Source organism: Hyaena hyaena, unplaced genomic scaffold, assembly GCF_003009895.1.
Source record: "Hyaena hyaena isolate Hyena2069 unplaced genomic scaffold, ASM300989v1 scaffold_4, whole genome shotgun sequence".
NCBI lineage: Eukaryota > Metazoa > Chordata > Mammalia > Carnivora > Hyaenidae > Hyaena > Hyaena hyaena.
The window spans coordinates 3,797,462-3,810,174 of NW_024080636.1; the positions used below are offsets into that span (position 1 = coordinate 3,797,462).

General features: G+C 57.7%; 1 protein-coding gene across 1 annotated transcript in view; it reads left to right on the forward strand.

Moving 5' to 3' along the window:
- The first annotated feature begins 1,573 nt into the window (after positions 1-1,573).
- MPPED1 (metallophosphoesterase domain containing 1) overlaps positions 1,574-12,713 on the forward strand; it is a 64,227-nt gene continuing 53,087 nt past the window's right edge. The window contains 2 exon segments of the mRNA XM_039234907.1: positions 1,574-1,797; positions 9,858-10,039. Coding sequence (XP_039090838.1) covers positions 1,574-1,797; positions 9,858-10,039 — 406 coding nt within the window.

Genomic DNA, 12,713 nt, shown 5'->3' on the forward strand with positions numbered 1-12,713 from the left:
ATCAGCAGGACAAAGAACAGCAGCAAGTGTGTCTTGGGGGAAAGCAGAATTTTTTTTCTTGTTTTCCCAAGTGGAGAAGAGGGAGGGATTTGTGTCGTGAATCAGGATGCGGTTTTTTTGGGGGGGGGGGAGAAGAGGAGGGTATTGTTGTTTATTACACCTTGTATAGGCATGATTGTTGAGATTTTTAAAAAATTAATAATCCATTTCTCCTTCGCACGTAATTAAAATGTTCTCCAGTCTCTAATTTTTGTCATTTTCCTAATCTAATTTGTTTTCTGACGGCGTCGATTCTTCCTCCCCGTGCAAAGCGAAGGGGATTTTTCTTCCTTTAACGTGACTGGGATATAACTGACCAAGAAGAGTTTCAATTATGTTATTTTCTCCTTGGTTCAGCGCTCCGGTCACGGAATCCTCGGAGGGTCTTCGTGACCCCACGTTGAAACAAAACACGACAAACTATCTTCAAGACCTTATCTATTTACACAGTTTAAAAGGATAATCACGGCAAGGGATGGGGAAGCTAGCCGGTGTTGGGAAAGGAGGCACTGGCCATTCAAGGCAGGGTGTGAGCGTGTAGCTGTAGGATGAAGGCTTAGCCGGGGCCCCCCTCACCCCCAAGTCTGTTCCCAGGATTCCACCAAGCCACGTTGGAATCAGTCAAAAGGACATTAAAACCTAGTAGCTGCAGATGCAAACTGCACTTTCTGAGGATGGCATTTGCAAGCTGCGTTTCTGTGTGGATTCGAGGTTTGCCTGGGGAACATCAGAATTCCTGAGATCCTTATAAGGCTTTCGGGAAGGGTTTTTTCTTTTTTTTTTTTTTAAGCAGATCCTCCCTTGCCCCCCCCTCCCCCACCTCCTCCCTAGGCCACCTCCTGAGCTGAGTTGGTGTACTGCAGTCTGTCTGGGAAAATCCCTTCTCCAGGGCCCTGCTCAGAGATATCTTTAGGCGACATTGATGTTGAGGAAGGAATTTTCACACCCTGCTCTGCACCTGCTCGGGCTTGCAGGGGGGTGTGGGTGCGGTGTGTTCTGTGTGTGTGGGGGTCTGTGGGAAGGGGTGGGGTTGGAGGGGAATCCTCCCGATTCCCCAACTCCCAAAAGTACAACTTCCCTTACCTGTGTACAGAGGACCTGCCATTGTCTCCCTCCATGTCAGGTCACCCTGTGGGTTCTGGAGGATTTTGTCAAAGAAACAAAAAAGTCTTAAGTATTTAAACATATCGGACCCCGCACGCATCCGTTCCCCGCGCCGCGGGCTTTTATTTATTTATTTATTTTTGGTCCCTTCCCTCCCTTTTCCTTTTCTTTTTACCCGAGTATATTCATCAAACTGCTGAGTTGGAAAGATCTGTAATGAGTTTTTGAGCTGTATGACTGTGTTTTTTTCTCTCCCCCCCCCTTCCTCTTTCTAAATCTTCATCTGACATTAAATAAAGCAAAATCCCAAACAGATTCACTGTCGTGCGGTTCTGCTCCGTCTCCTCAGTCTGTTCCCAGGTCTGGCTCGGGGCCGGGCGGCGGCGGTGGCGGCGGCGGCGGGAGATGCCCGGGCGGCCCGCGGGGGCCCATGTGGCGCGCTAGGTGGGACCCCGGTGTCCTGAAGGCCGAGGCCCTGGCCCTGCTGCCCTGCGGCCTGGGCATGGCGTTCTCCCAGTCCCACGTGATGGCCGCTCGGAGGCACCAGCACAGCCGGCTCATCATCGAGGTGGACGAGTACAGCTCCAACCCCACGCAGGCCTTCACCTTCTACAACATCAACCAGGGCCGCTTCCAGCCCCCGCACGTGCAGATGTAAGTGGGCGGGGCTCGCGGAGGGGCGGGGCTCGCGGAGGGGCGGGGCTCGGGCGGGGCGGGTCTGGGGGCGGGGCTCGGGCGGGGCGGGGCTCAGACGGGGCGGGACTGGGGGCGGGGCTCGCGGCGGGGCGGGGCTCTGCCGGGGCGGGCCTGGGGGCGGGGCTCGCGGCGGGGCGGGGCTCGCGGCGGGGCGGGGCCGGGGCGGGGGAGGGGCCTCAGCCCCACGGTGGTTTATTCTTGTTGACGGAAACGGTTCTGGAGTGGCAGGATCACGGAGGCTCCGAGTCGGGAGGGATGTGTGAGAAGTTGCTGGGAGGGCCTGTGGGCCGATCCTGGCTCCAAGTCCTGTTTCAGTTGGCCAGGAGATGTTTTACAAATATTTAAAAATGAGGTGATGGCACATAAAATTCCAGACTTCTCTGGCTTTGCTTTACAAACCCACGAGGCCTGGCAGTTGCTGGCCTGAGTGGCCTCCTGGCGATGTCAGAGGTGGGGGCGGGGGCTGAGTTCCAGCCGCCCCCTCTTGGTATTTGAGTTGGTGACTCCTGGTCTCATTCTTGTTCCTCATTGTACAGATTGGGAGACTGAGGCCCAGAGGGGGAAGGGGCTTGCTACAGGATCCAGACAGGCTAGGGCCCTAGTTTCAGGCTGTCTTCCTTGACCTCCATCCCTCCCTCCCTTTTGTCCAAACCCCTTTTGCCTCTGCTGAGACAGCAGAGATGCTTTCCAGAAGGACTGGGAAGTCCTGCTCCCTTCCCCTTGGGGCTGATGGAAAATACCAGCAGTGTCCCAGCAGTAAGGCCTGGGCGAGGGCACAGGCTCGTGGTCCCCTGAGACTGGTGGCGGGAAACTTTCCCCTCCCTGGGTTGTTTTCTAAAGTCTGGAGAGATGAAGGGGCCCAGGGAGGAAGCCGCTAAACACCCTCCGCACCAGCCTCCTTGCGTTCCTAGGAGACCCTCCTCCTCCTCTATCTGCTGCTTCCTCTGGGGCTGCGAGCACCATCTCTAGGGAGAACTGGTTATGTGGGGCCCGGCGGCTGTTCCTTTGGGGACACTGGAGATTCCGGCACGTGGACCACTTTGGAGAAGGAGCCCCAGGGGTGGGGGGTGGGGCTGGGTTTCCAATCCCAGGCTGGGAGGTGGGGGGAGGGAGCCATCCTCTGCTGTGAAGGGTGGATGCGGAGAGGTTCTTCACGGGAGGAAGGGCTGAGGGAGGCAGACGGGCACTGGCCTGGGGTGGGCTCCAGCACTGGGATCCCAGCTTCGCTCAGTGCCTGCTTGGAAAAGTGCTCTTTCCTGGGGGGACTGAGGCCTGGCATTGTCAGTAGCTCTCTGCTTTATATTTCGGCACGTTTCTACTTGGGAGACGGCCTCCTATTTCCATTTTGGGGCCACATGGGCAGATCGGGGCAGGAGGGTCTCAGCATTCTGTTTCTTAGTGTCTGGGACCTTGAGGCCCAGCAGGGCTGCTGCAGGGAGGAGGCCCATCTCCAGGTGGGGTCTTCTCTTTTGTTGATGGGGTGGTTTTCCCGGGCTGGATGGGACCCGGCCTGAGGTCCCTGGATGCTGGGCTCCTGCCCCAGTGGGAATGACGTGGCACATGGCCCTCAGGCACAGCAGGTGGTGTTCATGTGGCCTGTGCCCCTGTGCACCCCCACTTAGAAGGGCCCCCAGGATGGAGCACCTGAGTGGCTCTGTTGGTTATCTGACTCTTGGTTTTGTCTCAGGTCACGATCTCATGGTTCTTGTGGGTTCGAGCCCTGCATCGGGCTCTGCACTTGGATTGGGATTCTCTGTCTCCCTCTCCATCTGTCCCTTCCCTGCTCTCTGTCTCTCAAAATAAGTAAACATTTAAAAAAAAAAAAAAGGAAGAAGGATCCCTGGGTACCAGAGCTAATGCCACGTGGCACCGTGCTGTTGCTTACAGTGCCCCTGTCTGGGCCCGGCAGACACCCAGGCAGGCCTCTCCCCCCGAACAGAGCTCGGGAAACAGGAGGTCGGAGGGCAGGAGGGCCAGGGGGCGGAGGAAGGACCCTCTGGAGAAGATGACTTCTAGGTTGAGACCCCGAGGAAGATGGGTGAGGGCAGCAAGCTGGGAGAGGGTCAGGGCAAGGGGATGGGTGAGAAATGCAGAAACGGGGCGGGGCGGGGAGGGGAGGCTTTCCAGTGCAGACCCCTGCAGCCTGGGCTGTGTCCTGAGAAAGGGCGGTGAGTGACCACACGGGAGAGGGGTCCTCTCCCCCGTTTAACCCATGAGCAGCTGCGGGTTCAGGATGTTTGTAACAGGTGTGTAGCATGCCCTTAGAAACACGCGCCCCGAGCCCCCTGCCTGGCTCTGAACCCTGGCTCTGCCACTGACTTGCAAAGTGGCTCTTGGTGCCTCAGTCTCCCTGTCCGTCAAATGAGGAGGATTAGGTAGGTAGATCCACACAGAGCAGGGCCACATAGTACATGTTTCGTATTTAGTCTACACTGGGCTGGACAAGGTGCTTGGAATACGGCAGCGATCAAAGATACTTGCCTGCCGTGCCCGCTGACATTCCCGTGGGCAGTAGGCAACACACATGTCCCGGAAGCGTGTCACAGTGTACACCGCTGGTGCTATGGACAAAATGCCTCCTGGCTTTCCTGTGGTCACCCAGCTAGAGCAGACAGAGCAGGCTCACCCTGTCATGCCCGTTCCTGTCCCTCCCTGCCTGCTCTGACCTGGGGTTCCAGGTTTCTGCTGGCAGCGGGGCTCAGGGGTTAGGCCCTGCCCCCGGGGAGAGCATGCACTGAGCCCTGGTGCTGGGCTCCCCATCAAGTGCTCCCTCAGACGAGGAGGGCTCTGAAACAGAGCTCTGCATAAAGCTGGGTGAAGCCAGAGCCATGCAGGGGCCCGGGGGCTGGGGTGGGGGGCGTTGCTGCGTCCCGCCCCCTCCTCTCAGACCCCTGAGCTCGAGGGAAGCATGCGGGCTGCTGGAGGCGGCTGTTGGGGTTTCCATGGCGAGTTTCCATCGAGGGAGAGGCAGGGAGGATGGATGCTGCTTCCCCGCACCTGATTTATCGCTGCCCTGGGCTTTGTCTCCCGGGTGAGGGAGTGAGGGGGCCTTATTTAATAAATCCACAATTTATGTTTAATAACAACAGTGACAAGCCAAACATGGCCTCCGATTGAGCCGTGTGATTTATGTGATTGCCCCCAGAGACCCTGGTGGTGACAAGGCAGCCTCGGCCTTGGTAATGAATGTCTGGATGTGGGCTTCCGGGTTCGGGGTCCCTGAGGCCCGGGACCCCTCACTCTGAGGAACCTAGAAACCCTGCGGTGGCCTAGAGAGTGCCCCTCCAGGCACCAGCCCTTCTGACCTGGGTGGGCTGGTGGGCATGGGGCCTGGTGGCCAGGGAGGAGGCTTGACGGCCAGGCCAGGGTCACTGGGGGGAGGGAGGGTGGTCTGCCCTAGAGGTGCCCTGGGGATTGGTGCCAAGTGTAAGGACTCTTTTCTCTGCCTTTAATAGGAGTCCTGTTAGCAGGGACTCGAGTCTTCCTGTTAAGAGACCCTTCTAGCATGTCTTGAAGAATGGAGCAGAGTCAGGGGAGGGGGGCTGTGTGTCAGGCCTGGGGAGGCCCCCCCATGCCTGGCTCCTGGCCCTCCCACTGCAGCGGGTCAGCGCACTGATCCCTCTCTGATGGGCTGCGGCTTCAGAAGGGGTCCTGTGGCTCCAGCCCGTCCATCCAGTGAGAGGCCCCCAGGAGACAGTGAGCGTCAGCCGTGAGCCCAGGAAGCGGGTGAAGGGGCAAGGCAGGAGGCGAGGACTAAGCCTGGAACATTCCGTGCATCCTTCTGCCTCAGGTCTCTGCACATGCTATTCATTGTGCTTCCTCCATGCTCTGCCCTGCTAACATGGACTCATTCTTTAGATCCCACCCAGATGTCACCTCCACAGGAAGGCCCTCTGACTGCTCCCCAGGCCAGATCTCCCCTTCCCTTGACCCCTACCCCCCAGCTCTAGGGTCTGTCCCTGCCACCAGCATGGGGCTGGTCCCTCGAGCCTAGCACAGCAGAGAGATGGAAAGAAGAGAGAATAGGGAGTGAGGATAAGGCGGGGAGTATGGCCCTGGAAGAGTGGGGGAGATCACGGAGGGCTTCCTGGGGGCAGTGGCATAATCCCTGGGGTTGGAGGACCAGCAAAAGCAAAGGCTGAGAGGTGGGGCAGCGCAGGACTCAGAACGAGGGTCTCGCGAAAAGGGCACAGGACGGTGGTGTGACACTGAGCCAACCAGTCATTGCCCCTCCTCTGGGCCTCAGTTTCCCCACGGTAGGATGGGGGGGAGGGAATTGGCAGACTCTCCCATTGGGAAACACCACGGCTGCTGCCCAGGCACATGTCTGGAGCCTCACTGAAGGGAGGAGTCCTCTGTCCCCCAGCTCCCTGGCCTTCAGAGCTCCCCATTTCCCCAGAAGGAGAGATGAGGGGGAAGATGGCCTTTGCTTCTGACGTCCGGGGGAGTGATTGGCCCAGGAGCTGTGCTTCCAGGGAGCCAGTGGCTGATGGGAGAGGGAGGCCCCAGGAGGGGGCCCGGGAAATGGCTGCAGGGGGCACTCACATCCAGGTTTCCAGCTGTGAAAGTCCATGAGCTCTCCTGCCTTGTCCAAGAATGAGTGGGTGGCCCCCACCTTTGAGAGCTGGCCTGGATGGAGGCTGGGAGGGTCCAGGGCACGGCCAGGGGGTGCCGTGGTCTGACTGCTGGAGGCCGTGTTCTCTATTCTGCACCCTTCCTGCTGCCGTGATGCTTGTGGGACTATCCCTTGTTAGGCTGGGGAGAGGTGGCGACAGGTTTCAGGTCTCAGAGAGAGGGCTGCGGCCATCACCTGTTCTCTGGCACCCGCAGCGTGTCCCTGGAAAATAGCTGTTTTGCTTTGTTAACCTCAGCAGGTTAGATGCCCAGATTCCTGTCGTGAAGACCCGGGTTCCAATCTAGCCCGTAACTTAGGAGCCAGAGCCTTGGGTATGGGACTGACTTCTCCCGCCTCAGGGACTCCGCAGTGTGGCTGTGACAGGTGTTAGCCGGGGTGTGGCATTACAAGGGTCAGACACTCCGTGTAAATCGCCTGAAGGATAAACGAGTTTATTTACTGGCTTACTTAATTAGTGAGGAAGTCTGTGTTTGGACCCGACTTCAGGATCTAGGGATCAACTTAGGCTGTTAAGTTCCCCCACCTTCTTGTATGTGCTTGCTCTCTCTCTCTCTCTCTCTCCCTTTCTTTCTCCATATTTTGACTCTTCTTTTCCTCCCTTCCAAACACTTCCAGCCTGAGTTTCCGGGAACTCCATGAGGCGGCCTCAGTGGGTATCCTGTCCATAGGTATATCCGTTGTGCCTGGCAGGTGCCTGGCCTCTAGGGGTCACTCCGGAAGCGTTTGTCCATAGACTGAATGACATGAGATGGGTTTGGAAATAGTCTAGTCCGCTGGGAGTTCTGGAACTAAAGACTGGTTTCGAATTGCAGACTCACCGGCCGGCATAGCTGAAATCCTGGGCAAGGCTTTCCTGAGCCTCAGTTTCCTCATCTGTACTATGGGCATACCCACAGTACCCTGCCCAGACAGTCACGGTGAGCGTGAAGACGGTGGGTGCAGGTAACGTGCTTAGCGCACGATGACCTTCCGTCTGTGGGAAGCGCCTAACGTCGCCCTCATCATTGTTGTCATGATTTCAAGGTTGAGCATCTGTTACAATCCACACAGCAGGAGGACCGTGCAGAGAAGCAAGAATCTTTATTTTTTCCTCTGGGGATTATTAGGTTTGCATGCTCACTGAGCTCAGTAGCCTCGGGGTGGAGGGAAGTAAGAACAGAGTTAATTAAAGCGCCCGGGCTGGGCTCGGCTCAGCAGCCGGCCCAGCCCGAAGGAGCCCTGGCTGCTGGTGGGTGGGGCTGAGGCCTGCCCAGGCTCCACCCTGAGGGGTTCACAGGAGAGGCTGTTGGGACCAGAGGGGCTCTGGAGTGGCATCTCGCTTCCTGTCTCTCCCTTCATCAGCTCTTTCTGTCTCTTTGATTTGGTCTCTGTCACCTTCGGCAAGCTCACAACCTCGGTGTGTGTAGGGGTGAAGGCGGGAAGGAAGGAAGGGAGGAGGGAAGGAGGGAAGGGAGGAATTTGATCGGCTCACTCGTGTCCCTGTGCCATGACAAGGCCGCCCTTTGTCCAGTTGGCTGTGCTGGGGGCAGGCTGGCCGCACAGGTGATCTGCCACCTGCAGACTGTCTGTCAAAGGGCAGGGGGCAGGGGAGGAGGGCAGGGACTCCGAGGACAGAGGAATGGCAGGGAGTTTTTAGCCCCCAGACCAGCGCTCAGGTCTCACCTCCTCCTAGAAGCTTCTAGGGAGCCTCTTGCTGGATAGGGGCCTTCTCTGGCCCCCAGCTTCTCTCTGTTGCCCCGTCAAAGCTGGTGGCCTTCTTGTCACTGCCTGGCCAAGTCTGCCTCCGCCATCAGTCTGTGGCCTCCTGGCCTGGGATCAGGCCCGGTTCATCCCTGGGGCCCCAGCATTGAGCCCGGGGTGGCCCACGGTGGGTGGACACAATGTGCTTGGCTGAACGAATGAGTGACTGAATGAATGGAGGGATGGAGGCAAGAGGAAGAGGGGGAGCCCCAGGGCCTTCTCGTGGGTCATCTCTGGGGAGGTTTCCTCTTCTCCCCGGTCAGGGTCATGCCCCGCCCTGACCCGCCGGGAGTCTAACTTGGCTTGCTAACTAAGCGCTCCCTCCGGGGGACGAGGGGACGGCTTGGCGCCGCCCATGGTGGTGGCTGGAGCGTTCTCGTGCTCCCGGCACATTAGCATGCCGAACCCACGTCTCTCGTAAGGTGTTAATTAAATTTCTTCGAAGTATATTGTCTGGAAAAAAAAAAAAGGATAATTAGAAAGATGTCTTTAAAAGTATTTATGTAACTGATACGGTACCGCTTTTGGTTTGCCGCATAATTAGATTTAAACACAACTCCTGGAGTGGCATACTCATTTGGAGAGAGCTGCTCATTGAAATGTCATCGCGTTGTTTTTAAGAGTTTTGAGCCTGGCAGAGTCGTTCGGCTGAGGATGCTGAGCGTGGTGTGGGGAGCACCGGTCTGGGAGCCACAATCTAGCTTCATTCTCCGGGACACGCGGGCCCGCTTACTCCGTGGCGTTGTCTTCGAAACCAGAGGGGCTGTGATGGGCTTCCCGGAGCAAGAACTTGCCCTTCTGCAGCTCTTTTTAATTTTCTGATACTGTTTTGCTCCGTGAGGTGGCCCCATATTACAGACGGGTGAAACGAGGCCAAGCGTTTTGCTGAAGGTCACACGTTAGTGATAAACGGCAGAGCTGGGACTTGAAGCCTGGTCCGATTCAGGGACCTGTTGTCTACACAACCCTGGGAAGCCCTTGCTTTAAAGATGATGGGACCAGCTCACAGTTTTGAAAAATTGCTGCGTCTCTTTCGTGCCTTGATTTTCTGAGCTCCTAAGAAATCCTACCACCCCCCACTTTTGCACACGTCTCTTCCTGGATGCTGTGTGCACCCGGCACAGCGCTGGGGGCCTAGTTCTTTCCCTTGGACCAGCGACTATAGCGCTTGCATTTTTCGATGTGGCTGATGGCGTCTCTGAGGGGGTGAAACTTGTTAGGGGGTGAAAAAAGCTTATTTTTCTTATAAAGCCCAGATATACATAGAGGACATGGACAGTTATCTATGGGGTTAAAATCTCATGGGAGGGGAGGGCATAGGGGAAAAAAGCGTCTAACAAGGGTTGGTGATGGAAAGAGGGTCGCGGCGGCCAAACAGCAGGTCAGCTGTCGTCATCACACCGTGCCCACAGGTACTCTCCACTTGTTAGTTACCTCCTTCAACTGCTGCGGGCCCCATTTTACGAAGGGGAAACTGAGGCTCAGGGGGACACACGTCTTGCACGGCCAGTGAGTGGGAGAGTCAGGACTCGGAGCCCCCGGGGCCCCCTGGGAAGTCTGTGTCCGGGGCTGGCCGGGCTGTGAGCTGCGGCTTGGGCCACGCGCTGGCCACGCACACCTGCAGTGTCTTCTCTTCCTGCAGGGTGGACCCTGTGCCTCATGATGCCCCCAAGCCGCCTGGCTACACCCGCTTTGTCTGTGTGTCTGACACCCATTCGAGGACCGACCCCGTCCAGATGCCTTACGGCGATGTGCTCATCCACGCCGGGGACTTCACGGAGCTGGGGCTCCCGAGCGAGGTGAAGAAGTTCAACGAGTGGCTCGGTAGGTGCCGGGTGGGAGGTGGCCTTCCTGCTCTGCCTGGGGCCCCCCTCTCCGGCCTCGCTCTGCCTGCCCACCTCCCCTGGGAAGCCTTCCCGGACTCCCCACTCTCGTTCATACCTCGACGTCTCCTACCCCAGCACATGCCTCAGCCCTGACTTGGTTTGTGAGCTTCCCTTGGCCTGGGAGATGCCCCCCGAAGGGCTTTTGCCCAGGTTTGTTTATGGCCACTTGCGTGTCCAGCCCCCAGCGCCTGGGACAGGTAGGTGCTCAATAAATAATTGGTGAATGAATGAATGAATGGGTGAATGAATGAATTCCTCTCTACGAGCGGTGATACCGCAGCAGGCACTCAGCTGGTCTGTACCCGCTCAGCCGCCCACCGCTGTCATGAAGGCTTCCCCAGTGAGGGGACCCCCAGGCAGGGGACCCGTGCAGGCCCCTCCGGGTTGGGAGAAGCAGTGTAGCTCGATGGTGGGCGATGGTGGACAATGATTTATAAGCGAACCCCCCAGGGATTTGTCTTTAGCTTTTTGCTTTCCCCCCAAAAACCCATAAATGTGGAGTGCCTCCTGGGAAAAGCGCTCGCTCGGAATCCAGAGAAACCACATGGCGAGTCTTCTCTGCTGTGGCCCGGGGGCCGCCCGGCGTGCGAGTGTGCTGTCTTGGAGGTGTGAGTGCAGAGCTGTCCCACCTCCGTGCCCAGCGCCGCTCGGCCGCCAGACGGTCCCCCCCACCCCCACCCCTAGGGCCCTCCCGCTGCGCAGTTGGCTAGGAGCACAGCAAGCAGAGGGCCAGGAGCGAGGCGGGGGAGCCGCAGCGAGCGAGAGGCCCGGCTCTGCCAGTCAAGACAAATATTTACAAGCAAGGTCTTCCCCTCCGCTTGGCAGGCTTGGAGCTTTAAATATTGATTTTCCAAACGGGAGACTCTGATCAGGTGCCCCGTTTGGGCTGACATGTTTGGAGGCTGGGATGGGAGAGGGCGGGGGCTCCTTACCTTGCCGCGTGCTGCCTCCTGGCCCCGGGCTGCCCCCTAGACGGGGGTCCCCGCTGGCTTCTCGTCCCCCTTGATGCAGGGTCTGCAAAGATGAGAGGCTGCGCTCGGCTGAGCCAAGAGGTTGTGCCCGAGGCCGACGCCAGGCTCCACCGTGGGCCGGGCTCCTTTCCACCACTGCCTAGTGGACTTTCGGGAACTGGGTGAATTTGAGGCTAGGTGCTGTTTTCGTCCCAGTTAGAAGGAGAGGAGTCGGCCTGAGGTTCTCAAGGGTGAGGACTGCTTCCGATGAGGTCCCACCACTGCAGGGGGTGGGGAGGAGTGGACCAAACAGCTGCCCGTGCTGAGGGGATGATGCTGTGTGCTCCGGGAGCACAGGTCAGGGGCCGCTGGTGGCCCTTCTCCTGGCGGGGGAGGCCTCTGGGCCAGGCCCTGACTCAGTAGTTGGGAGTTGGTACAGGGAAGGGGACTATTTCAGGCCGAGGGGGCAGCTGAGGTCAGGTGTGCTTTGTGGCTGGTGTGAGGGGGTTTGGGGCATGGAGGGTGAGGGCCCAGAAAGGAGGGCTGGGCTGACTGCGACTCTGAACGTGAGGGGAATTGGGGATCCCGAGGAGCCAGCATGGTGAGGTGGGCATTTTAGAAAGGTCGTCCTAGCTGCCTCTTCACCGAAGTCAGAAAAACGTGCCATGGGGATTGTGTGTGTGTGTGTGTGTGTGTGTGTGTGTGTGTGTGTGGTGTCTTCTGTAATCTGTACCTGGAGCTGGCTGGATTTATCTGCCTGGGTTGTGGCAGGTGGCAGTATGAGCGTACACAGGGGGTCAAGTTTCCTTCCCCCCAGGCTTCTCCCCTTGCTGCCTCGGGGTGTTTGCCGATGTCAGTGGCTGTCATTCAAATGGGATAGGGTGGGGTCGGGGGGCTACAGACTCCGGAATGAGGAGCCCCTCCCTCTGTTTGACTGAGTGTCGGGAGTTTGCACGTGACCGAGAATTTATATAGGAGCAGCTCCTAGGAGCCGTTTTGCAGCTGGCTTTTAGAGAGCTTGCCTGTTGCCCAAAGTGAGAAGTGAGACTCCGCCTCTGTGGGCTGGCAGTTTGGGGCCCTGGGAGGTGGCGATCAGGGCTGAGAGCCTGGCTGTGAGCTCATTAGGTCCACCTCCCTCAGGGCAGGTGCACGGTCTTGGACAGTGAAGGTTCCGTGAACGTTAATCCGAGCGGGGCGCTGGTCTCTGCCCTTGGTGTGTATTAGCAAATCCTCCCCTCCTGACAACGGAATGAGGCAGGAGCTTGTCACCCCCATTTTACAGAGGGGAAAACCGAGACCCGTAGCAGTGAAGGGAGTTGCCCAAGGGCATTCAGGTAGCACGTGGCAGAGCTACTTGGATTCAAACCCTGGTGGTGGGACTCTGGAGCTGAGCTCTTGCTCCGCCATATCTCCTTTCTTGTATCTTCTTACGGTGAAACCTCTCTGATTCAACGTCACTGTGTGGACTGGGCCATTTGGGGCCAAATGTCCTGGGTCTGCTTCCTGCCTCAGGTAATTACAGCAGCCACGTGACCTGTCTGAGTCTCGGTGGCCTCATTTTATTTATTTATTATTTATTTTTTAATTTTTAAAATACATTTATTTATTTTTGAGAGAGAGAGAGAGAGACAGAGCACAAGTGGAGGAGGAACAGAGAGAGAG